The 25,802-nt window shown below is 64.2% G+C and overlaps 2 protein-coding genes across 2 annotated transcripts; both read left to right on the top strand.

Annotated features, from left to right (window-relative positions):
* Positions 1-3,094: 3,094 nt before the first annotated feature.
* LOC308275042 (complement factor D-like) lies at positions 3,095-4,758 on the top strand (the record flags this gene model as incomplete). Its single annotated transcript, XM_080713051.1, has 4 exons — positions 3,095-3,158; positions 3,438-3,594; positions 4,327-4,471; positions 4,561-4,758. Coding segments are annotated over 4 exons (564 nt in total), but the record flags the coding sequence as incomplete, so codon positions are not given.
* A 17,409-nt stretch (positions 4,759-22,167) lies between these two features.
* On the top strand, positions 22,168-25,802 carry LOC308275041 (complement factor D-like; the record flags this gene model as incomplete). The annotated part of the gene is made up of 6 exons (XM_080713050.1): positions 22,168-22,239; positions 23,510-23,606; positions 23,906-24,062; positions 24,292-24,436; positions 24,502-24,759; positions 25,650-25,802. 6 exons carry the CDS (start codon positions 22,168-22,170, stop codon positions 25,800-25,802), a joined length of 882 nt encoding a protein of 293 aa, XP_080569176.1.

Below are 25,802 nucleotides of genomic sequence, written 5' to 3'. Positions count from 1 at the left end.
TCCGAGGCCAGGATAAGAGCTTGCTGAGGGGTTAGGCCGGTGCTGGGGCCAACGAGGCCGGCAGCGGAGCCTGCCGTGAGGCATGCCCAGTGCTGGGGCCTCCGAGGCCGGGATCGGAGCATGCCGAGGGAGTAGGCCGGTGCTGGGGCCAGCGAGGCCGGCATCGGAGCCTGCCGTGAGGCAAGGCCGGTACTGGGGCCTCCGAGGCCAGGATAAGAGCCTGCCAAGGGGTTAGGCCGGTGCTGGGGCCAGCGAGGCCGGCATCGGAGCCTGCCTTGAGGCATGACCAGTGCTGGGGCCTCCGAGGCCGGGATCGGAGCCTGCCGAGGGGTTAGGCCGCTGCTGGGGCCAGCGAGGCCGGCATCGGAGCCTGCCGTGAGGCAAGGCCGGTACTGGGGCCTCAGAGGCCAGGACAAGAGCCTGCTGAGGGGTTAGGCCGGTGCTGGGGCCAGCGAGGCCGGCATCGGAGCCTGCCGTGAGGCAAGGCCGGTACTGGGGCCTCTGAGGCCGGGATCGGAGCCTGCCGAGGGGTTAGGCCGCTGCTGGGGCCAGTGAGGCCGGCATCGGAGCCTGCCTTGAGGCAAGGCCGGTACTGGGGCCTCCGAGGCCAGGATAAGAGCCTGCTGAGGGGTTAGGCCGGTGCTGGGGCCAGCGAGGCCGGCATCGGAGCCTGCCGTGAGGCAAGGCCGGTACTGGGGCCTCGAGGCCAGGATAAGAGCCTGCCTAGGGGTTAGGCCGGTGCTGGGGCCAGCAAGGCCGGCATCGGAGCCTACTGTGAGGCAAGGCCGGTACTGGGGCCTCCGAGGCCAGGATAAGAGCTTGCCGAGAGGTTAGGCCAGTGCTGGGGCCAGCGAGGCCGGCAGCGGAGCCTGCCGTGAGGCATGCCCAGTGCTGGGGCCTCCGAGGCCGGGATCGGAGCATGCCGAGGGGGTAGGCCGGTGCTGGGGCCAGCGAGGCCGGCATCGGAGCCTGCCGTGAGGCAAGGCCGGTACTGGGGCCTCTGAGGCCAGGATAAGAGCCTGCCGAGGGGTTAGGCCGGTGCTGGGGCCAGCGAGGCCGGCATCGGAGCCTGCCGTGAGGCAAGGCCGGTACTGGGGCCTCTGAGGCCAGGATAAGAGCCTGTCAAGGGGTTAGGCCGGTGCTGGGGCCAGTGAGGCCGGCGTCGGAGCCTGCCGTGAGGCATTACCAGTGTTGGGGCCTCCGAGGCCAGGATTGGAATCCTGCCAAGGGGTTAGACCGGTGCAGGGGCCAATGGCCAGCTTCGGAGCCTGGCGTGAGGCAAGTTCACTCCTGTGGCCTCCAAGGTCGGGACCAAAGCCAGCTTAGGGGTTTGACCGGTTCAGGGGCCAGCGAGACCAGAACTGGGTCCTCCCATGAGGCAAGGCCGCTGCGTGAGCCAGCGAGGTCTGGATCAGTCCACTGAGTAGCCAGGCCACTACTGGGACCATCAAGAGTGGGATTGGTACTTGCAACGCAGCATGCACAGAGAAATATCGCAGAAAATATAAATCAGATGCTTCTCTTAATCAGCAATAACTAGGAGGAAAAGGGCAACAGGAAGAGGTTGAGCTATAGAAAGGGCCCTATAGTGAAGCAACTAATGTGACGAATCAGAGGGTATGTAATACTGGAGGACGGAGCCTCTTTAAAATGCAGGAGGTACATAAACAAATGTATCAAAGTAAATCACCAAAGAAGTGTGGGATGGAGGGAGGGGGAGGGAATGGGATGGGGGCTGGAGGAGGGCTAATTGGATGATGTGTGCTTGTATATCCTCTCAAGTCTTGTACTCCAATGTGATTGATATATGACTACAATGCACCAATTTAAAAAATAAATTAATTTAAAAAAAAAGAAAAAAAAAAGAAATTGTGGAATCTAAAAAAAAAAAAAAAAAAAAAAAAAAAAGATAATGTGCTAATTTTGTAAAAGGATCCTTACTTACTTGATTTCCCATAGCTGCTTACCTCTTTCTGCAGCGGCCTCCTCCCTCTTCTCTTTGGGGCTCCTTCAAGTCCCTGTTTGCGGGCGCCACGTGTGGGGATTCTTCCCCGGGACTTGGGAGGGAGAGAACTGAAATGAAGACTCGGACAGTCGTCTCTTGGACCATTGACAACTTTATTCTCTAGAACTAAGTTTTTATACTTTTTCCCCTGCACCAAAACCACAACTTCAACAGAAAGAAAAACATCAAAGTACAATCTCAAACACAATGCAGAATGATTGATGTAGGACATACATCATATGCTTGCGGAATACAATCATGGAGGGAAATTTTTTTTTGGGGGGGTCTGGGGATGGAACCCAGAGGCATTTGACCTCCGAGCTACACCCCCTGCCCAATTTTTTATTCTTTATTCTTGAAACAGGGTCTCACTAAGTTGCAAAAGGCCTCACTAAGTAGCTGAGGCTGTCCGCGAACCGCGATCCTCCGGTCTCAGCCTCCCGAATGCTGGGATTACAAGCTTGCGCCACCACGCCGGGCTTGGAGGGAAAATTAAAAAACAAGAAGAAACCAAGAGGCCTGGTTAAAGATTATTAAGAGCATGATTGCAGCCAGTTCCCGCTCTCATAAGTGGGTCGCGGGTGAGAAATTCCAGAAAGACCAGAAGTCACCCAGAGTCTCGGAAAGCTTGACCTTTCACCAAACTGCCTTAACTCCTTTGGAACCTTTCTTTCCTCAGGTTTCTTCCATGTCCTCCATCACCCTGTTGTGGGGGGAGATGAGGATATAGCCTGGGGGGCGCAGGCCCCTCTCCGCTTCTTCCCAGCACCGGGGGCTGCCCCCCATTAAAGCTGGCCCTGGCTAGCTCCCCGGAGAGACCCGGTCCCCTTGTGGGACAGCGAGAGGCAGGGTGTGGGGTGGCTGGGGAGGGGCACAGCCAGAGGAGAGGCCCCAGGGAGGAGGCACGTGGCCGGGGCGGGACCCCTCTTGCGCCAGCCTGGCTGGAGACTTGGTGCAGGCTGGGCGGGCAGCTTCCCCTTCCCCCAGCTGGGCAGCCGCCAGCGCAGTGGGGCTCCAGGGGTGCCGCCCCCTGCACCCCCATAAAAGGGCCCGGGCCCGTGGCCTGGCAGCAGCAGCAGCAGCAGCAGCATGAAGGCGGGACCCAGCTTGGCGCGCCTGGTGGCCGCGGTTCTCCTGGGCGCCGCCCTGTGCGGTGAGTGGGTCTGGGGGAGACGGGGCGTCAGCCAGGGTCCCCTCTGCAGACAGCACCCTCCCAACGCCCATCGGTGGCCAGGAAGGGGGGGCTCTGGAAGCCAAGGGCATCCACAAACCTGAGCCCTTCAGGGTCTGAAGCTGCAGGGGTCTTAGGTGCAGCCTTGGGGTGCACGCTGGGAGTCGCTGCCGCAGCCCCACCCCTGCGCCCTGGCCCTGGGGTGCTCACTCCGGATGGGGAGGGGGCTCCCCCGGTGCTCGCTCATCCCCCGCCCCGCAGCGGCCCAGTCCGGCTTCGGGACCCTGGACGTTCGGGAGGCGCAGCCGCACGCGCGGCCCTACATGGCGTCGGTGCAGGTGAACGGCACGCACCGCTGCGGCGGCGCCCTGCTGAGCGCGAAGTGGGTGCTGAGCGCCGCGCACTGCCTGGACGGCGGGTGAGTGTCCGTGGGGGACTGGACGGTGGGTGAGTGTCCGTGGGGGACTGGACGGCGGTGAGTGTCCGAGGGGGGCTCGACGGCGGGTGAGTGTCCGTGGGGGGGTGGACGGCGGGTGAGTGTCCGTGGGGGTTGGACGGCGGGCGAGTGTCCGTGGGGGACTGGACGGCGGGTGAGTGTCTGAGGGGGGCTGGACGGCGGGTGAGTGTCCGTGGGGGGGTGGACGGTGTGTGAGTGTCCGTGGGGGGGTGGACGACGGGTGAGTGTCCGTGGGGCGCTGGACGGCGGGTGAGTGTCTGTGGGGGTTTGGACGGGTGAGTGTGCGTGGGGGGGGTTGACGGCGGGCGTGTGTCCCTGGGGAGGGGGTGGACAGCGGGTGAGTTTCCGTGGGGGGATTGGACGACGGGTGAGTGTCTGTGGGGGGGTTGGACGGCGGGTGAGTGTCCGTGGGGGGGTTGGACGGCGGGTGAGTGTCCGTGGGGGGTAGGACGACGGGTGAGTGTCCGTGGGGTGGTTGGACGGCGGGTGAGTGACCGTGGGGGGGCTGGACTGAGGGTGAGTGTCCGTGGGGGGGGTGGACGGAGGGTGAGTGTCCTTGGGGGTTTTGGCCGGCGGGTGAGTGTCCATGGCGGGGGTGGCCGGCGGGTGAGTGTCCTTGGGGGGTTTGGACGGCGGGTGAGTGTCCGTGGGAGGGTCGGCAGCCCGGCCCCGACTGACCGCGGACCCCCCCAGCGCCCCCGAGCAGCCGCAGGTGCTGCTGGGCGCGCACTCGCTGTCGGAGCCCGAGCCCTCCACGCGCCTGTACGACGTGTCCCGCGCCGTGCGCCACCCCTACAGCCTCCCGGACTCCCTGGAGCACGACCTGATCCTGCTGCAGGTGGGCGTGGGCCCGAGGCAGGGTGGGGGTCCCGGGGGCCGGGTGGGTGTCCGGGGTCCCGCCCCGCCCGCCTGACGCCCCCTCCGCAGCTGGCGGAGGAGGCCGCGCTGGGCCGCGCCGTGCGCCCCCTGCCCTGGCAGCAGGAGGACCGCGAGCTGCCGCCCGGGACGCGCTGCGACGTGGCGGGCTGGACCGTGGGGACCCCTATCGGCCGCCGCCCCGACCTGCTGGAGGCGCTGCTGCCCGTGCTTGTCCGGTCCGGCTGCAACCTGCGCGCCCTGAACGACGAACGCGGCTTAGTCGGCGTCACTGAGCGCCAGATATGCACAGACCTCCGCCGCCTCGACAGATGCAGGGGGCGGGCCCTGGTAGGAGGGCGCAGGGAGGGGCGGGGCCAGGGGGGCGGAGCCAGAGAGGTCCTGGGGAGGGGCGGGGCCAGAGGGGAAGCTCCAGGGAGGAGGGGCGGAGCCAGGTAGGGGTGGAGCCAGAGGGGAGGCCCCAGGGAAGGGGAAGGACACGGAGGGGCGGGGCCGGGAGGGAGGGGCAGCCTGGAGGAGAGGCAGAACTCGGGGTGGGGTCCTGGCGGGGTGGCTGTGGGACCCCGGGCTGGAGCCCAGAGTGGGCGGGGCCAGCGAGCGGGAGGAGGGGACTGAGAATGAGCCCAGGAGGGAGGGCGGGGCCCGGAAGGATGGACAGGCCATGGGCGGGGCCTCGGCAGGATGGACAGGCCGAGGGCGGGGCCGGCACTCACGAACCCCCCCGCAGGGCGACTCCGGGAGCCCGCTGGTGTGCGGGGGCGTGCTCGAGGGCGTGGTCACGTCGAGGGGGCACTTGTGCGGCGACCCCAGCGGACCTGGCATCTCCACCCGCGTGTCGAGCTACGCGCCCTGGATCCGGAGCGTGCTGGAGGACGGCGCGGGGAACTGAGCAGGAGCCGGCGGGGCCCGGGGGCTGGGGTGGCATCAATAAAAGCGTTCAGTGCAGCGTCCGGAGCCTTTTTTGGGGGGGCGCAGGGGAAATTGGGGATTGAATCCAGAAGGGTCACTATCTCCAAGCTACATCTGCAGCCCTCTTTTTCTTGGGTGGGGTACTGGGAATGGAACCCAGGGGTATTCTATCTCCGAGCTACACGCCTAGCTCGGTTTCTATTATTTTGAAACAGGGTCTCACTGAGTAGCTGAGGCTGGCTTTGAACCTGCGATCCTCCTGTCTCAAGCGCGGGGATTACAAGCGCGCGCCACCACCCCTGACTGCAGCCCTATTTTCTTTTATTTTTATTTTGTAACGGTCTTGCTGCGTTCATGACAATCTCACCTACTGCTGAGACTGGCCTCGAGCCTGTGATGGTCTTGTTTCAGCCCCCAAATAACAGAGCTACAGGCGTGGGCCACCGTGTCCGGCTGGCTGTCCCCAGTCGTGGTGGCACACACTTGTAATCCTAGTTCTTGGGAGGCTGAGACAGGAGGATCGCACAGGTTCGAAGCCAGCCTCGGCGACTTAGTGAGGCTCTCGGCAACTGAGTGAGACCCTGTTTCCAAATAAAGTATAAAATAGGCCTGGAGCCGGGCGTGGTGGCGCACGCTTGTCCTCCCAGCATTCGGGAGGCTGAGACTGGAGGATCGCGGTTCGTGGACAGCCTCAGCTACTACTTAGTGAGGCCTCTGCAGCTCAGTGAGACCGTTTCAAATAAGGAATAAAAAATAGGGCAGGGGGTGTAGCTCGGAGGTTCAATGCCCCTGGGTTCCATCCCATCCCCAGACCCGCAAAAAAAAAAAAAAAAAAAAAAAAAAAGGTCTGGGGAGTGTAGCCTGGAAGTAGAAAAGCCCCTGGGTTCCATCCCCAGTACCACCACCACCAAAAAAATAAAAATAAAAAAAAAATAAATAAAAACACGGCCGGGTGGGTGTGGCTCAGAGGTAGACTGGGTTAAATCTGCAGGACCACGAAAAATTAAAAAAAGATGGGGATGTTTATAGCTGCACCTGGTATTGTGAAATTCAGGCTGGAAAGACGTCCTGTATGGGGATTCCTCCCCGGGACTTGGGAGGGAGAGACCTGAAATGAAGACTCGGACAGTCGTCTCTTGGACCACTGACAACTTTATTCTCTAGAACTAAGTTTTTATACTTTTTTCCTCTGCACCAAAACCACAACTTCAACAGAAAGAAAAACATCAAGGTACAATCTCAAACACAATGCAGAATGATTGATGTAGAATATATGTCATATGCTTGCAGAATACAATCATGGAGGGAATTTTTTTTGGGGGGGGTCTGGGGATGGAACCCAGAGGCATTTGACCTCCGAGCTACACCCCCTGCCCAATTTTTTTATTCTTTATTCTTGAAACAGGGTCTCACTAAGTTGCGAAAGGCCTCACTAAGTAGCTGAGGCTGTCCGCGAACAGCGATCCTCCGGTCTCAGCCTCCCGAATGCTGGGATTACAAGCGTGCGCCACCACGCCGGGCTTGGAGGGAAAATTAAAAAACAAGAAGAAACCAAGAGGCCTGGTTAGAGATTATTAAGAGCATGATTGCAGCCAGTTCCCGCTCTCACCGGTGGGTCGGGGGTGAGAAATTCCGGAAAGACCAGAAGTCACCCAGAGTCTCGGAAAGCTTGACCTTTCACCAAACTGCCTTAACTCCTTTAGAACCTTTCGTTCCTCAGGTTTCTTCCATGTCCTCCATCACCCTGTTGTGGGGGGAGATGAGGATATAGCCTGGGGGGCGCAGGCCCCTCTCCGCTTCTTCCCAGCACCGGGGGCTGCCCCCCATTAAAGCTGGCCCTGGCTAGCTCCCCGGAGAGACCGGGTCCCCTTGTGGGACAGCGAGAGGCGGGGTGTGGGGTGGCTGGGCGGGGTGGGGGAGTGGGGGTGGGGGTGGTGGTGGTGGGGTGAGGGGGACAGCGCAGCCAGAGGAGAGGCCCAGGGAGGAGGCGCGGGCGGGGCTGGACCCCCCTCTTGTGCCAGCCTGTCAGGAGACTTGGTGCAGGCTGGGCGGGCAGCTTCCCCTTCCCCCAGCTGGGCAGCCGCCAGCGCAGTGGGGCTCCAGGGGTGCCGCCCCCTGCACCCCCATAAAAGGGCCCCGGCCAGTGGCCCGGCAGCAGCAGCAGCAGCAGCAGCAGAAGCATGATGGCGGGACCCAGCTTGGCGCGCCTGGTGGCCGCGGTTCTCCTGGGCGCCGCCCTGTGCGGTGAGTGGGTCTGGGGGAGACGGGGCGTCAGCCAGGGTCCCCTCTGCAGACAGGACCCTCCCAACGCCCATCGGTGGCCAGGAAGGGGGGGCTCTGGAAGCCAAGGGCATCCACAAACCTGAGCCCTTCAGGGTCTGAAGCTGCAGGGGTCTTAGGTGCAGCCTTGGGGTGCACGCTGGGAGTCGCTGCCGCAGCCCCACCCCTGCGCCCTGGCCCTGGGGCGCTCACTCCGGGTGGGGAGGGGGCTCCCCCGGTGCTCGCTCACCCCCCGCCCCGCAGCGGCCCAGTCCGGCTTCGGGACCCTGGATGTTCGGGAGGCGCAGCCGCACGCGCGGCCCTACATGGCGTCGGTGCAGGTGAACGGCACGCACCGCTGCGGCGGCGCCCTGCTGAGCGCGAAGTGGGTGCTGAGCGCCGCGCACTGCCTGGACGACGGGTGAGTGTCCGTGGGGGGGTGGACGGCGAGTGAGTGTCCGTGGGGGGTGGACGGCGGGTGAGTGTCCGTGGGGGGTGGACGGCGGGTGAGTGTCCGTGGGGGGTGGACGGCGGGTGAGTGTCCGTGGGGGGTGGACGGCGGGTGAGTGTCCGTGGGGGGTGGACGGCGGGTGAGTGTCCGTGGGGGGGTGGACGGCGGGTGAGTGTCCGTGGGGGGGTGGACAGCGGGTGAGTGTCCGTGGGGCGGTCGGCGGCCCTGCCCCGGCTGACCGCGGACCCCCCCAGCGCCCCCGAGCAGCCGCAGGTGCTGCTGGGCACGCACTCGCTGTCGGAGCCCGAGCCCTCCACGCGCCTGTACGACGTGTCCCGCGCCGTGCGCCACCCCTACAGCCGCCCGGACTCCCTGGAGAACGACCTGATCCTGCTGCAGGTGGGCGCGGGCCCGGGGCAGGGTGGGGGTCCCTGGGGCAGGGTGGGGGTCCCGGGGGCCGGGTGGGGGTCCGGGGTCCCGCCCCGCCCGCCTGACGCCCCCTCCGCAGCTGGCGGAGGAGGCCGCGCTGGGCCGCGCCGTGCGCCCCCTGCCCTGGCAGCAGGAGGACCGCGAGCTGCCGCCCGGGACGCGCTGCGACGTGGCGGGCTGGACCGTGGGGACCCCCGCCGGCCGCCTCCCCGACCGCCTGCTGGAGGCGGTTTTGCCCGCGCTGATCCGCTCCACCTGCAACCTGCGCGCCCTGAACGATGGCCGCGGCTTAGTCGGCGTCACCGAGCGCCAGATATGCACGGAGAGCCGCCGCCTGGACAGATGCAAGGTGCGGGCCCAGGGAGGGGAGGGAACAGAGGGGCGGGGCCAGAGGAGAGGCCCCCAGGGAGGAGTGCTGTGGCCAGGGATGGAAGAAGCCAGAGGAGAGGCTCGAAGGAAGGGGGAGGAGCCGGAGCGGCGGGCCGGTGAAGGAGGGGGCGGCCTGGAGGAGAGGCAGAACTCGGGCCGGGGTCCTGTCTGTGGGACCCCGGGCTGATGCCGAGAGAGGGCGGGCCACTAGCGGGAGGAGGGGACTGAGAATGGCCCGAGCCCAGCAAGGAGGGAGGAGCCCGGCAGGATGGACAGGCCATGGGCGGAGCCTTGGCAGGATGGACAGGCCGAGGGCGGGGCCTCGGCAGGATGGACAGGCGAGGGCGGGGCCTCGGCAGGATGGACAGGCCGAGGGCGGAGCCTCGGCAGGATGGACAGGCGAGGGCGGGGCCTCGGCAGGATGGACAGGCCGAGGGCGGGGCCTCGGCAGGATGGACAGGCCATGGGCGGAGCCTTGGCAGGATGGACAGGCCGAGGGCGGGGCCTCGGCAGGATGGACAGGCGAGGGCGGGGCCTCGGCAGGATGGACAGGCCGAGGGCGGGGCCTCGGCAGGATGGACAGGCGAGGGCGGGGCCTCGGCAGGATGGACAGGCGAGGGCGGGGCCTCGGCAGGATGGACAGGCGAGGGCGGGGCCGGCACTCACGAACCCCCCCGCAGGGCGACTCGGGGAGCCCGCTGGTGTGCGGCGGCGTGCTCGAGGGCGTGTTCTCCTCGAGCGGGCCTTTGTGCGGCGACCCCAGGGGACCTGGCATCTCCACCCGCGTGTCGAGCTACGCGCCCTGGATCCGGAGCGTGCTGGAGGACGGCGCGGGGAACTGAGCAGGAGCCGGCGGGGCCCGGGGGCTGGGGTGGCATCAATAAAAGCGTTCAGTGCAGCGTCCGGAGCCTTTTTTGGGGGGGCTCAGGGGAGATCGGGGATTGAATCCAGAAGGGTCACAATCTCCAAGCTACATCTGCAGCCCCCCCCTTTTTTTGGGGGTACTGGGATGGAACCCAGGGGGTTTCTACCTCCGAGCTACACCCCCAGCTCGGTTTTTATTATTTTGAAACAGGGTGTCACTGAGTAGCCGAGGCTGTCTGCGAACCGCGATTCTCCTGTCTCGGCCTCCCAAATGCTAGGACTGTAGTCCTATTTTCTTTTTTTTTATTTTGTTAAGGTCTTGCCGCGTTCATGAGACTCTCACCACTTGCTAAGACTGGCCTCGAGCCTGTGATCGCCTTGTTTCAGCCCCCAAATAACAGAGCTACAGGCGTGGGCCACCGTGTCCGTCTGGCTGTCCCCAGTCCTCACCGAGACAGACTGGGGTGAGCCTTGGTCCAGAGCCCAGCTCTGAGCCTGCGGGTGCCGTGCCCGCCTCGGCCGCACGGCGGCGCCCTCGCGCCCCCCAGGAAGCCAGGGGGCCCCCAACATGGCCGTGGTGCTGCTCTGCTCCCAGGCACTGAGGGCCGCTCTGGGCGGAGGATGCGGGTCCCTGCGGTGGGCGTGGGGCGGCCTGGGGCCTGCGTTGAGCTCAGCTCGCCCCTGGATACAGGAGGGACGGGGCAGAACCCGGCCAGCCGGTGTCCTGCCTCCCACCAACAGCCGAGCCTGGCCACAAAGGGGTGTTGTTGTTGCTAGGGTTGAACCCAGGGACGCTCTGTCTCTGAGCGACACCCCAGCCCTACTTTATTTGGAAACAAGGTCGAATTTGCCAAGCCTGTCCTCGAACCTGCGACTGCCCACTAGGAGAGGCGGCCTCTGCCACCGCCGCCCCGGCCAGGGCCGCTCCTCTGCCTGGCACCATCAAAGCCCGCTCTGGCCGGGCGCGGGGCGCACGCTGGTCATCCCAGCACTCGGGAGGCTGAGACTGGAGGATTGGGGTTCGCGGCCAGCCTCAGCTACTTAGCGACGCCCTTTGCAACTCTGGGAGACCCTGTTTCAGAAAAAAAATAAACCACAGGGCTGGGGGTGCAGCTCGGAGGTAGAATGACCCTGGGTTCCATCCCGGCACCACACAAAAAAAGTAAATAAAAAAATTAAAATAAGCTGGGCGTGGTGGCACACACTTGTAATCCTAGTTCTTGGGAGGCTAAGACAGGAGGATCACAGAGGTTTGAAGCCAGCCTCGGCGACTTAGTGAGGCTCTCGGCTACTTAGTGAGACCCTGTTTCCAAATAAAGTATAAAATAGGCCTGGAGCCGGGCGTGGTGGCGCACGCTTGTCCTCCCAGCATTCGGGAGGCTGAGACTGGAGGATCGCGGTTCGTGGACAGCCTCAGCTACTACTTAGTGAGGCCTCTGCAGCTCAGTGAGACCGTTTCAAATAAGGAATAAAAAATAGGGCAGGGGGTATAGCTTGGAGGTCAAATGCCCCTGGGTTCCATCCCCAGACACCCCCCTCCAAAAAAAAAGGCTTGGGAGTGTTAGCCTGGAGGTAGAAAAGCCCCTGGGTTCCATCCCCAGTACCACCAATAATAATAATAATAATAATAATAATAAATAAAAATAAAAATAAAAATAAAAAAATAAAAATAAAAATAAAAAAAATAAATAAACATCGTTAATATTGGATAAATTGCTATAATACTAGATGTGAACCACTAAGCCAAGCATGGGTTGGAGGGATTGGGAGGGAACGAGTGGGGATCGGGTAGGGGCTAACTGGGCGATGTGTGCATGTATGTCTACAAAAGTAATTTCTTTATATCATTATGATGTATGAATACAGTGCACCAAAAAAAAAAAAAAGAAAAGAAAAGAAACCCAAGGAGACCCTAAACGGAGACCAATGAAAAAAACTGATTATATTCTACTACTCTAAAATATGCTACCTTGCCGGGCGTGGTGGCGCATGCTTGTAATCCCCGTGTTCGGGAGTGGGAGGCAGGAGGATCGCGCAGGTTCAAAGCCAGCCGCACGCGCGGGCTTATGAGACTCTGTTTCCAAATAAAAATGTAAAAATAGGTCGGGGAGTGTAGCACGAGGCAGAAGGGTTTCCAGGAACCCCAGTACCACCAAAAATAAATAAATAAATAAATAAATAAATAAATAAATAAATAAATGGTTGTGTATAGCTGCATCTGGTATTGTGAAATTCAGGCTGGAATGATGCTCTGTTTTGGGGGAGGTGGGGATATAGCCTGGGGTGCGCAGACCCCTCCTCGCTTCTTGCCAGCATCGGGGGCTGCCCCCCATTAAAGCTGGCCCTGGCTAGCTCCCCGGAGAGACCCGGTCCCCTTGTGGGACGGCGAGAGGCCGGGGGTCGGGGCCAGACGAGAGGCCCAGGGTGGAGGCTCGTGTCCGGGGCTGGACCCCCCTCTTGCGCCAGCCAGTCTGGAGACTTGGTGCAGGCTGGGCGGGCAGCTTCCCCTTCCCCCAGCTGGGCAGCCGCCAGCGCAGTGGGCTCCAGGGGTGCCGCCCCCTGAACCCCCATAAAAGGGCCCGGGCCAGTGGCCCGGCTGCAGCAGCAGCAGCAGCAGCAGAAGCATGATGGCGGGACCCAGCTTGGCGCGCCTGGTGGCCGCGGTTCTCCTGGGCGCCGCCCTGTGCGGTGAGTGGGTCTGGGGGTGACGGGGCGTCAGCCAGGGTCCCCTCTGCAGACAGCACCCTCCCAACGCCCATCGGTGGCCAGGAAGGGGGGGCTCTGGAAGCCAAGGGCATCCACAAACCTGAGCCCTTCAGGGTCTGAAACTGCAGGGGTCTTAGGTGCAGCCTTGGGGTGCACGCTGGGAGTCGCTGCCGCAGCCCCACCCCTGCGCCCTGGCCCTGGGGCGCTCACTCCGGGTGGGGAGGGGGCTCCCCCGGTGCTCGCTCACCCCCCGCCCCGCAGCGGCCCAGCCCGGCGTCGGGACCCTGGACGTTCGGGAGGCCCAGCCGCACGCGCTGCCCTACATGGCGTCGGTGCAGGTGAACGGCACGCACCGCTGCGGCGGCGCCCTGCTGAGCGCGAAGTGGGTGTGAGCGCCGCGCACTGCCTGGACGGCGGGTGAGTGTCCGTGGGGGGTGGACGGCGGGTGAGTGTCCGTGGGGGGGTGGGCGGCGGGTGAGTGTCCGTGGGGGGTTGGACGACGGGTGAGTGTCCGTGGGGGGGTGGGACAGCGGGTGAGTGTCCTTGGGGGGGGTTGTACGGCGGGTGAGTGTCCGTGGGGGGGTGGACGACGGGTGAGTGTCCGTGGGGGGGCTGGACGACGGGTGAGTGTCCGTGGGAGGCTGAACGACGGGGGAGTGTCCGTGGGGTGTGGACGACGGGTGAGTTTCCGTGGGGGGTCGTCGGGTGAGTGTCCGTGGGGGGGTCGGCGGCCCGGCCCCTGCTGACCGCGGACCCCCCCAGCGCCCCCGAGCTGCCACAGGTGCTGCTGGGCGCGCACTCGCTGTCGGAGCCCGAGCCCTCCACGCGCCTGTACGACGTGTCCCGCGCCATGCGCCACCCCTACAGCGGCCCCGGCTCCCTGGAGAACGACCTGGTCCTGCTGCAGGTGGGCGCGGGCCCGGGGGGTGGGTCCTGGGGCCGGGTGGGGGTTCCGGGTGGGTGTCCCGTGCCCGGGTGGGGGTTCCGGGGTCCGGGTGGGGGTCCCGGGGTCCTGCCCGCCCGCCTGACGCCCCCTCCGCAGCTGGCGGAGGACGCCGCGCTGGGCCGCGCCGTGCGCCCCCTGCCCTGGCAGCAGGAGTTCCGCCAGCTGCCGCCCGGGACGCGCTGCGACGTGGCGGGCTGGACCGTGGGGAACGAAGACGGCCGCCGCCCCGACCTCCTGCTGGAGACGCTGCTGCCCTCGCTGTACCTTTCCGGCTGCAACCTGCGCATTCTACATGACGGCGGCCGCGACAGCCAGATATGCCGGCGCCTCCGCCGCCTCAACAGCTGCAGGGTGCGCACCCAGGGAGGGGCGGGGCCGGAGGGCGGAGCCAGAGGGGAGGCCCAGGGAGAGGGCGGGGCCATAGAGGGGCGGAGCCAGAGGGGAGGCCCAGGGAGAGGGCGGGGTCAGGTAGGGGCGGAGCCAGAGGGGAGGCCCAGGGAGAGGGCGGGGCCATAGAGGGGCGGAGCCAGAGGGGAGGCTCCAGGGAAGGGGAAGGAGACGGAGGGGCGGGGCCGGGGGGGAGGGGCGGCCTGGAGGAGAGGCAGAACTCGGGTTGGGGTCCCGGCGGGGTGGCTGTGGGACCCCGGCTGGAGCCCGGAGTGGGCGGGGCCAGCGAGCGGGAGGAGGGGACTGAGAATGAGCCCAGGAGGGAGGGCGGGGCCCGGCACGATGAACAGGCCATGGGCGGAGCCTCGGCAGGATGGACAGGCCATGGGCGGGGCCGGCAAGATGGACGAGCCGTGGGCGGGGCCGGCACTCACGAACCCCCCCGCAGGGCGACTCCGGGAGCCCGCTGGTGTGCGGGGGCGTGCTCGAGGGCGTGGTCACGTCGGGCGGGCGCGTGTGCGGCGACCCCAGGACACCTGGTGTCTACACCCGCGTGTCGAGCTACGCGCCCTGGATCCGGAGCGTGATGGCAGCGGACTGAGCAGGAGCCGGCAGGAGCCGGCGGGGCCCGGGGGCTGGGTTGCATCAATAAAAGCGTTCAGTGCAGCGTCCGGAGCCTTTTTTGGGGGGCGTACGGGGGATGGGGATAGAATCCAGAAGGGTCACTATCTCCAAGCTACATCTGCAGCCCTCTTTTTTTTTTCGGTACTGGGGATGGAACCCAGGGGTATTCTACCTCCGAGCTACACCCCCAGCTTGTTTTTTATTATTTTGAAAGAGGGTCACACTGAGTAGCCGAGGCTGTCTGCGAACCGCGATTCTCCTGTCTCGGCCTCCAAATGCTGGGACTGCAGCCCTATACTCTTTTATTTTTATTTTGAAACGGTCTTGCTGCGTTCATGAGAATCTCGGTAATCGTATTGTTTCAGGCCCCCCCAAATAACAGAGCTACAGGCGTGGGCCACCGTGTCCGGCTGGCTGTCCCCAGTCCTCACCGAGACAGGCTGGGGTGAGCCTTGGTCCAGAGCCCAGCTCTGAGCCTGCGGGTGCCGTGCCCGCCTCGGCCGCACGGCGGCGCCCTCGCGCCCCCCAGGAAGCCAGGGGGCCCCCAACATGGCCGTGGTGCCGCTCTGCTCCCAGGCACTGAGGGCCGCTCTGGGCGGAGGATGCGGGTCCCTGCGGTGGGCGTGGGGCGGCCTGGGGCCTGCGTTGAGCTCAGCTCGCCCCTGGATACAGGAGGGACGGGGCAGAACCCGGCCAGCCGGTGTCCTGCCTCCCACCAACAGCCGAGCCTGGCCACAAAGGGGTGTTGTTGTTGCTAGGGTTGAACCCAGGGACGCTCTGTCTCTGAGCGACACCCCAGCCCTACTTTATTTGGAAACAAGGTCGAATTTGCCAAGCCTGTCCTCGAACCTGCGACTGCCCACTAGGAGAGGCGGCCTCTGCCACCCGCCGCCCCGGCCAGGGCCGCTCCTCTGCCTGGCACCATCAAAGCCCGCTCTGGCCGGGCGCGGGGCGCACGCTGGTCATCCCAGCACTCGGGAGGCTGAGACCGGAAGATCGCGGTTCGCGGCCAGCCTCAGCTACTTTGCGACGCCCTTTGCAACTCTGGGAGACCCTGTTTCAGAATAAAAAATAAACCACAGGGCTGGGGGTGCAGCTCGGAGGTAGAATGCCCCTGGGTTCCATCCCGGCACCACACAAAAAAAGTAAATAAAAAAATTAAAATAAGCTGGGCGTGGTGGCACACACTTGTAATCCTAGTTCTTGGGAGGCTAACACAGGAGGATCGCGCAGGTTTGAAGCCAGCCTCGGCGACTTAGTGAGGCTCTCGGCTACTTAGTGAGACCCTGTTTCCAAATAAAGTATAAAATAGGTCTGGAGCCGGGCGTGATGTGGCAGGGATTGTCATCCCAGCATTCGGGAGGCTGAGACTGGAGGATCGCGGTTCGTGGACAGCCTCAGCTACTACTTAGTGAGGCCCTCTGCAACTCAGTGAGACCGTTTCTAATAAGGAATAAAAAATAGGGCAGGGGGCCGGGCGTGGTGGCACACGCTTGTAATCCCAGCGCTTGGGAGGCGGAGACAGGAGGATCGCACAGGTTGGAAGCCAGCCACGCACGCTGGCTTAGGAGACCCTGTTTCCAAATAAAAATGTAAAAATAGGTCTGGGAGTGTAGCCCGGAAGTAGAAGGGCTTCCAGGAACCCCAGTAACACCAAAAAAATAAAAAATAAAAAAAAATAGCCGGGCGTGGTGGCGCACGCTTGTAATCCCCACGCTTGGGAGGCGGAGGCAGGAGGATCGCGCAGGTTTGTAGCCAGCTGTGCGGCTGGCTTTGGAGACCCTGTTTCCAAATAAAAATGTAAAAATAGGTCTGGGAGTGTAACCTGATGCAGAAGGGTTTCCAGGAAACCCAGACCTATAAAAAAAAAAAAAAAAAAAGAATGGGTTGTTTACTAGCTGCATCTGGTATTGTGAAATTCAGGCTGGAAGGATGCTCTGTTTTGGGGGTAGATGGAGATATAGCCTGGGGTGCGCAGACCCCTCCCGGCTTCTTTCCAGCACCGGGGGCTGCCCCCCATTAATGCTGGCCCTGGCTAGCTCCCCGGAGAAACCCGGTCCCCTTATGGGACAAAGAGAGGCCGGGGGTCGGGGCCAGACAAGAGGCCCAGGGAGGAGGCTCATGGCACGGGCGGGACCCCTCTTGCACCAGCCTGTCAGGAGACTTGGGTGCAGGCTGGGCGGGCAGCTTCCCCTTCCCCCAGCTGGGCAGCCGCCAGCGCAGTGGGGCTCCAGGGGTGCCGCCCCCTGCACCCCCATAAAAGGGCCCGGGCCAGTGGCCAGGCAGCAGCAGCAGCAGCAGCATGATGGCGGGACCCAGCTTGGCGCGTCTGGTGGCCGCGGTTCTCCTGGGCGCCGCCCTGTGCGGTGAGTGGGTCTGGGGGAGACGGGGCGTCAGCCAGGGTCCCCTCTGCAGACAGGACCCTCCCAACGCCCATCGGGTGGCCAGGAAGGGGGGGCTCTGGAAGCCAAGGGCATCCACAAACCTGAGCCCTTCAGGGTCTAAAGCTGCAGGGGTCTTAGGTGCAGCCTTGGGGTGCACGCTGGGAATCGCTGCCGCAGCCCCACCCCTTCATATACTCTAAAACATTCCCGGCCTATCTAATGGGCCGGATAGCGGCCTGACCGTCTTCATTAGCATTATCAAAAGCTAGTTGCTTGGTTAATATTTCTGACAATTCCGCGTTATTTATGGTTTTCTGAATAGAATCCTGCAGTCTCCCAATGAAGGAAGTCTACTTTTCAGTGGGTCCTTGTAAAATTTTTGTAAATGGCTCTCCTGTTCCTGTATCAATTTTTTTCCAAGCCAAAATAGCAGCTTCTCGAATCCAATATATATGCTGCGGATGTACATTTTGGATCTGAGCTGCTTGGTCTGACCAAGCCCCAGTTCCAGTGAGTAACCATAAGACAACTGAGCCTGATTCCCCCGAGCCAAGTGATCACGCATAACTTGCTTTGCCTCCTCACAGAGCCACATTTGCCATTGTGAATATTGCTGTCCTGTCAGGACCATCTCTGCTACTGTATAGAAATCATAGGGATCCAGTTCTCTGCCCAAGAGCACAAGAATTCAACGCAGTAATTAGAAACAGGCCCACAAAGCATGCGTGCCTTTTTGAAAGGAGAAATAGCATCAAATTCAAGCCCTCTCCATTCAATTTGCTGCCGCGGACCAGGGTTAAAAGTGACAGGGAAGGTAAAAGCTAAATGAGCAGGGTAGTCTCGAGGTCTGAGAGACATAGATTTAGGCGAGACTGGATTCGTTCTGTGCTCTAAAAGATTTATGCTTTCTGCCACAGGGGCCGAAGGGGGGGCGGGCGTGGGCAGCAAGACGCTCGCTCCGACTTCTTTTCCTGGGCTTTCGGAGGCAAACATTTTGTCCTTTTGTTTTGTGGCTCGATCTAAATCTTCCTTCGACAACTCATATATTTGAAGCGATTTTTCAGTTTCACTCTCTGTGTCTAAAGCCTTGCCGTCAGTTTGTTGAATGGTCATTTTAATTAAAGACTAAGTGACCCGCCACTGAGGGAGGATTTTCTCCCCTTGACAATAGGCTGTCATATTTTTTTCGAACTCTGTCCCATATTTCTTCATCTAAAGTTCCTTCATCAGGAAGCCAAGGATTATATTCTGCGGCTAAATCATAACAATTTTGCAACTCTTCTTGTGATACCTTTATCTTATATTGCTTTAAAAGATAATGTGCTAATTTTGTAAAAGGATCCTTACTTACTTGATTTCCCATAGCTGCTTACCTCTTTCTGCAGCGGCCTCCTCCCTCTTCTCTTTGGGGCTCCTTCAAGTCCCTGTTTGCGGGCGCCACGTGTGGGGATTCTTCCCCGGGACTTGGGAGGGAGAGACCTGAAATGAAGACTCGGACAGTCGTCTCTTGGACCACTGACAACTTTATTCTCTAGAACTAAGTTTTTATACTTTTTCTCCTGCACCAAAACCACAACTTCAACAGAAAGAAAAACATCAAAGTATAATCTCAAACACAATGCAGAATGATTGATGTAAGACATACGTCATATGCTTGTGGAATACAATCATGGAGGGAAATTTTTTTTTGGGGGGGGGGTCTGGGGATGGAACCCAGAGGCATTTGACCTCCGAGCTACACCCCCTGCCCAATTTTTTATTCTTTATTCTTGAAACAGGGTCTCACTAAGTTGCGAAAGGCCTCACTAAGTAGCTGAGGCTGTCCGAGAACCGCGATCCTCCGGTCTCAGCCTCCCGAATGCTGGGATTACAAGCGTGCGCCACCACGCCGGGCTTGGAGGGAAAATTAAAAAACAAGAAGAAACCAAGAGGCCTGGTTAAAGATTATTAAGAGCATGATTGCAGCCAGTTCCCGCTCTCACCGGTGGGTCGGGGGTGAGAAATTCCGGAAAGACCAGAAGTCACCCAGAGTCTCGGAAAGCTTGACCTTTCACCAAACTGCCTTAACTCCTTTGGAACCTTTCGTTCCTCAGGTTTCTTCCGTGTCCTCCATCACCCTGTTGTGGGGGGAGATGGGGATATAGCCTGGGGGGCGCAGGCCCCTCTCCGCTTCTTCCCAGCTCCGGGGCTGCCCCCCATTAAAGCTGGCCCTGGCTAGCTCCCCGGAGAGACCGGGTCCCCTTGTGGGACAGCGAGAGGCGGGGTGTGGGGTGACTGGGGGGGGGCACAGCCAGAGTAGAGGCCCAGGGAGGAGGCACGTGGCCGGGGCGGGACCCCTCTTGTGTCAGCCTGTCAGGAGACTTGGTGCAGGCTGGGCGGGCAGCTTCCCCTTCCCCCAGCTGGGTAGCCGCCAGCGCAGTGGGGCTCCAGGGGTGCCGCCCCTGCACCCCCATAAAAGGGCCCGGGCCAGTGGCCCGGCAGCAGCAGCAGCAGCAGCAGCATGATGGCGGGACCCAGCTTGGCACGTCTGGTGGCCGCGGTTCTCCTGGGCGCCGCCCTGTGCGGTGAGTGGGTCTGGGGGTGACGGGGCGTCAGCCAGGGTCCCCTCTGCAGACAGCACCCTCCCAACACTCATCGGTGGCCAGGAAGGGGGGGCTCTGGAAGCCAAGGGCATCCACAAACCTGAGCCCTTCAGGGTCGGATGCCGGGCTGGGGTCGTAGGCCAGGTCAGCGACTAAGGCCAGCCTTTGGGGTGCACGCTGGGAATCGCTGCCGCAGCCCCACCCCTGTGCCCTGGCCCTGGGGCGCTCACTCCGGGTGGGGAGGGGGCTCCCCCGGTGCTCGCTCACCCCCCGCCCCGCAGCGGCCCAGCCCCGCGGCCGGATCCTGGGCGGCCGGGAGGCGCAGCCGCACGCGCGGCCCTACATGGCGTCGGTGCAGGTGAACGGCACGCACCGCTGCGGCGGCGCCCTGCTGAGCGCGAAGTGGGTGCTGAGCGCCGCGCACTGCCTGGACGAGGGGTGAGTGTCCGTGGGGGGTGGACGGCGGGTGAGTGTCCGTGGGGGGTGGACGGCGGGTGAGTGTCCGTGGGGGGGTGGGACGATGGGTGAGTGTCCGTGGGGGGGATTGAAGGAGGGTGAATGTCCGTGGGTGGTGGACGGCGGGTTAGTGTCCGTGGGGGGGTTGGACGGAGGGTGAGTGTCTGTTGGGGGGTGGACGGCGGGCGAGTGTCCGTGGGGGGTTGGACGGCGGGTGAGTGTCCGTGGGGGGATGGACGGCGGGTGAGTGTCCGTGGGGGGGTGGGACGACGGGTGAGTGTCCGTGGGGGGTTTGGACGGAGGGTGAATGTCCGTGGGTGGTGGTCGGCGGGTGAGTGTCCGTGGGGGGGTGGACGGCGGGTGAGTGTCCGTGGGGGGGTGGACGGCGGGTGAGTGTCCGTGGGGGGGTTAGACGGAGGGTGAATGTCCGTGGGTGGTGGACGGCGGGTGAGTGTCCGTGGGGGAGTTGGACGGAGGGTGAGTGTCCGTGGGGGTGTTGGACGGCGGGTGAGTGTCCGTGGGGGTTCGGCGGCCCGGCCCCGACTGACCGCGGACCCCCCCAGCGCCCCCGAGCTGCCGCAGGTGCTGCTGGGCGCGCACTCACTGTCGGAGCCCGAGCCCTCCAAGCGCCTGTACGACGTGTCCCGCGCCGTGCGCCACCCGTACAGGCGCCCCGACTCCCTGGAGCACGATCTGATCCTGCTGCAGGTGGGCGCGGGCCCCGGGGCCGGGAGGGGGTCGCGGGGGCCGGAGAGAGCGGGGGTCCCGGGGTCCTGCCCGCCCGCCTGACGCCCCCTCTGCAGCTGGCGGAGGAGGCCGCGCTGGGCCGCGCCGTGCGCCCCCTGCCCTGGCAGCAGGAGGACCGCGAGCTGCCGCCCGGGACGCGCTGCGACGTGGCGGGCTGGACCGTGGGGACCCCCTTCGGCCGCCGCCCCGACCGCCTGCTGGAGGCGCTGATGCCCTTACTGGACTTCGCCACCTGCAACCTGCGCGCCCTGAACGCGGTCGGCGAAAGCGGCCTCCAAGCGGTCACCGAGCGCCAGATATGCACAGACCTCCGCCGCCTCGAGAGATGCAGGGTGCGGGCCCAGGGAGGGGCGGGGCCAAAGAGGGCGGGGCCAAATGAGAGGCCCCAGGGAGGGGCGGGGCCAGAGGACAGGCCCTGGGAGGAGGGGCGGGGACCTAGAGGGGCGGAGCCAGAAGAGAGGCCCCGGGGGAAGGGATCCGGCCAGGGAGGGGCGGACCCAGGAGAGAAGACCCAGGGAGGGGAGGGGACGGAGGGGGGGACCAGAGGAGAGGCCCCAGGGAAGGGCGGGCCAAAAGGGAATCCGCAGGGAGGGGAGAAAAGGGCGGGGCCAGAGGAGAGGCCACAGGGAGAGGGCGGGGCCATAGAGGGGCGGGACCCGAGGACAGGCTCAGGGAGGGGCGGGGGCAGAGGGGAGGCCCCAGGGAAAGGGAGGAAGACGGAGGGGCGGGCCAGCCTGAAGGAGAGGCGGAACTCGGGCCGGGGTCCTGGCGGAGAGGCTGTGGGACCCCGGGCTGGAGCCGGGGGTGGGCGGGGCCGGCACTCACGAACCCCCCCGCAGGGCGACTCGGGGAGCCCGCTGGTGTGCGGCGGCGTGCTCGAGGGCGTGTTCTCCTCGAGCGGGCCTTTGTGCGGCGACCCCAGGGGACCTGGCATCTCCACCCGCGTGTCGAGCTACGCGCCCTGGATCCGGAGCGTGCTGGAGGACGGCGCGGGGAACTGAGCAGGAGCCGGCGGGGCCCGGGGGCTGGGGTGGCATCAATAAAAGCGTTCAGTGCAGCGTCCGGAGCCTTTTTTGGGGGGGCGCAGGGGAAATTGGGGATTGAATCCAGAAGGGTCACTATCTCCACGCTACATCTGCAGCCCCCCCCCCTTTTTTTGGGTACTGGGATGGAACCCAGGGGGTTTCTACCTCCGAGCTACACCCCCAGCTCGGTTTTTATTATTTTGAAACAGGGTGTCACTGAGTAGCCGAGGCTGTCTGCGAACCGCGATTCTCCTGTCTCGGCCTCCCAAATGCTAGGACTGTAGTCCTATTTTCTTTTTTTTATTTTGTTAAGGTCTTGCTGCGTTCATGAGACTCTCACCACTTGCTGAGACTGGCCTCGAGCCTGTGATCGCCTTGTTTCAGCCCCCAAATAACAGAGCTACAGGCGTGGGCCACCGTGTCCGGCTGGCTGTCCCCAGTCCTCACCGAGACAGGCTGGTGTGAGCCTTGGTCCAGAGCCCAGCTCTGAGCCTGCGGGTGCCGTGCCCGCCTCGGCCGCATGGCGGCGCCTTCGCGCCCCCCAGGAAGCCAGGGGGTACCCAACATGGCCGTGGTGCTGCTCTGCTCCCAGGCACTGAGGGCCGCTCTGGGCGGAGGATGCGGGTCCCTGCGGTGGGCGTGGGGCGGCCTGGGGCCTGCGTTGAGCTCAGCTCGCCCCTGGATACAGGAGGGACGGGGCAGAACCCGGGCTAGGCCGGTGTCCTGCCTCCCACCAACAGCCGAGCCTGGCCATAAAGGGGTGTTGTTGTTGCTAGGGTTGAACCCAGGGACGCTCTGTCTCTGAGCGACACCCCAGCCCTACTTTATTTGGAAACAAGGTCGAATTTGCCAAGCCTGTCCTCGAACCTGCGACTGCCCACTAGGAGAGGCGGCCTCTGCCGCCCGCCGCCCCGGCCAGGGCCGCTCCTCCGCCTGGCACCATCAGAGCCCGCTCTGGCGGGGCGCGGGGCGCACGCTGGTCATCCCAGCACTGGGGAGGCTGAGACCGGAGGATCGCGGTTCGCGGCCAGCCTCAGCTACTTAGCGACGCCCTTTGCAACTCTGGGAGATCCGGATTCAAAGTAAAAACTAAATAATAGGCCTGGGAGTGTAGCCTGGAGGTAGAGAAGCTCCTGGGTTCCACCCCCAGTACCACCAAAAATAAAAAAAATTAAATAAAAAAATAGACTGGGTTCAATCTGCAGGACCACAAAATAAATAAATAAAAGATGGAGTTAGGCCGGGTGTGGTAGCGCACGCTTGTAATCCCTGCGCTTGGGAGGCGGAGGCAGGAGGATCACGCAGGTTCGAAGCCAGCAGCGCTGGCTTAAGAGACCCTGTTTCTACATAAAAAGTATAAAAAATAGGTCTGGGAGTGTAACCCGAGGCAGAAGTGTTTCCAGGAACCCCAGTACCACCAAAAGAAAAAAAAAAAAAAAAAGGTTGTTTACTAGCCGTGTCTGGTATTGTGAAATTCAGGTTGGAAGGACGCCCTGTTTTGGGGGAAAATGGGGATATAGCCTGGCGGGCTCAGGCCCCTGCCCGCTGCTTGCCAGCACGGGGGCTGCCCCCCATTAAAGCTGGCACTGGCTAGCTCCCTGGAGAGAGGAGAGACCTGGTCCCCTAGTGGGACCGCGAGAGGCCCAGGGAGGGGTAGGGGCGGGGCCAGAGGAGAGGCCCCAGGAAGGGCGGGGCCAGACAAGAGCCCCAGGGAGGAGGCTCGTGGCCCGGGCGGGGCCCCCCTTGCGCCAGCCTGGCTGGAGACTTGGTGCAGGCTGGGCGGGCAGCTTCCCCTTACCCCAGCTGGGCAGCCGCCAGCGCAGTGGGCTCCAGGGGTGCCGCCCCCTGCACCCCCATAAAAGGGCCCGGGCCAGTGGCCCAGCAGCAGCAGCAGCATGATGGCGGGACCCAGCTTGGCGCGCCTGGGCGCCGCGGTTCTCCTGGGCGCCGCCCTGTGCGGTGAGTGGGTCTGGGGGAGACGAGGCGTCAGCCAGGGTCCCCTCTGCAGACAGGACCCTCCCAACACTCATCGGTGGCCAGGAAGGGGGGGCTCTGGAAGCCAAGGGCATCCACAAACCTGAGCCCTTCAGGGTCGGAGGCCGGGCTGGGGTCGTAGGCCAGGTCAGCGACTAAGGCCAGCCTTTGGGGTGCACGCTGGGAATCGCTGCCGCAGCCCCACCCCTGCGCCCTGGCCCTGGGGCGCTCACTCCGGGTGGGGAGGGGGCTCCCCCGGTGCTCGCTCACCCCCCGCCCCGCAGCGGCCCAGCCCCGCGGCCGGATCCTGGGCGGCCGGGAGGCGCAGCCGCACGCGCGGCCCTACATGGCGTCGGTGCAGGTGAACGGCACGCACCGCTGCGGCGGCGCCCTGCTGAGCGCGAAGTGGGTGCTGAGCGCCGCGCACTGCCTGGACGGCGGGTGAGTGTCCGAGGGGGGTGGACGGCGGGTGAGTGTCCGTGGGGGGTGGACGGCGGGTGAGTGTCCGTGGGGGGGTGGGCGGCGGGTGAATGTCCGTGGGGGGTGGACGGCGGGCGAGTGTCCGTGGGGGGGTGGACGGCGGGTGAGTGTCCGTGGGGGGTGGACGGCGGGTGAGTGTCCGTGGGGGGGTCGGCGCCCCGGCCCCGGCTGACCGCGGACCCCCCCCCAGCGCACCCGAGCAGCCGCAGGTGCTGCTGGGCGCGCACTCGCTGTCGGAGCCCGAGCCCTCCACGCGCCTGTACGACGTGTCCCGTGCCGTCCGCCACCCCGACAGCCGCCCGGACTCCCTGGAGCACGACCTGCTCCTGCTGCAGGTGGGCGCGGGCCCGGGGAGGGCTCCCGGGGTCCCGCCGCGCCCTCCTGACGCCCCCTCGTACAGCTGTCGGAGGACGCCGCGCTGGGCCCCGCCGTGCACCCCCTGCCCTGGCAGCAAGAGGACCACGAGCTGCCGCCCGGGACGCTCTGCGACGTGGCGGGCTGGGGCGTGATGAACCACGCCGGCCGCCGCCCCGACAGCCTGCTGCAGGCGCTGCTGCCCGTGCTGGACCGCGCCACCTGCAACGCGCGCGCCCTGTACGACGGCAGCGTCACCGAGCGCCAGATTTGCACAAAGAGCCGCCGCCTGGACACCTGCAGGGTGCGGGCCCAGGGAGGGGTGGGGCCGGAGGGGTGGAGCCAGAAGGGAGGCCCAGGGAGGAGGGGCGGGGCCAGGTAGGGGCGGAGCCAGAGGGGAGGCCCAGGGAGGAGGGGCATGGCCAGGTAGGGGCGGAGCCAGAGGGGAGGCCCAGGGAGGAGGGGCGTGGTCAGGTAGGGGCGGAGACAGAGGAGAAGCCCAGGGAGAAGGGGCGTGGCCATGCAGGGGCGGAGTCAGAGGGGAGGCCCAGGGAGGAGGGGCGTGGCCATGCAGGGGCGGAGCCAGAGGGGAGGCCCAGGGAGGAGGGGCGTGGTCAGGTAGAGGCGGAGACAGAGGAGAAGCCCAGGGAGGAGGGGCGTGGCCATGCAGGGGCGGAGTCAGAGGGGAGGCCCAGGGAGGAGGGGCGTGGCCATGCAGGGGCGGAGCCAGAGGGGAGGCCCAGGGAGGAGGGGCGTGGTCAGGTAGAGGCGGAGACAGAGGAGAAGCCCAGGGAGGAGGGGCGTGGCCATGCAGGGGCGGAGTCAGAGGGGAGGCCCAGGGAGGAGGGGCGTGGTCAGGTAGGGGCGGAGACAGGAGAAGCCCAGGGAGGAGGGGCGTGGCCATGCAGGGGCGGAGTCAGAGGGGATGCCCCAGAGAAGGCGAAGGAGACAGAGGGGCGGGGCCGGGGAGGGAGGCGCGGCCTGGAGGAGAGGCAGAACTCGGGTTGGGGTCCTGGCGGGGAGGCTGTGGGACCCCGCCTGGAGCCCGGAGTGGGCGGGGCCAGCGAGCGGGGAGGGGGCTGAGAATGAGCCCAGGAGGGAGGGAGGAGCCCGGCAGGATGGACAGGCCGTGGGCGGAGCCTCGGCAGGATGGACAGGCGAGGGCGGGGCCGGCACTCACGAACCCCCCCGCAGGGCGACTCCGGGAGCCCGCTGGTGTGCGGCGGCGTGCTCGAGGGCGTGGTCACGTCGGGCGGGCGCGTGTGCGGCAACCCCAGGAGGCCTGGCATCTCCACCCGCGTGTCGAGCTACGCGCCCTGGATCCGGAGCGTGATGGCGGCGGACTGA

Source organism: Muscardinus avellanarius (genome assembly GCF_963383645.1).
Source record: "Muscardinus avellanarius genome assembly, chromosome: 16".
NCBI classification, from domain to species: Eukaryota; Metazoa; Chordata; class Mammalia; order Rodentia; family Gliridae; genus Muscardinus; species Muscardinus avellanarius.
This window is presented reverse-complemented; position numbering and strand designations above follow the sequence as displayed.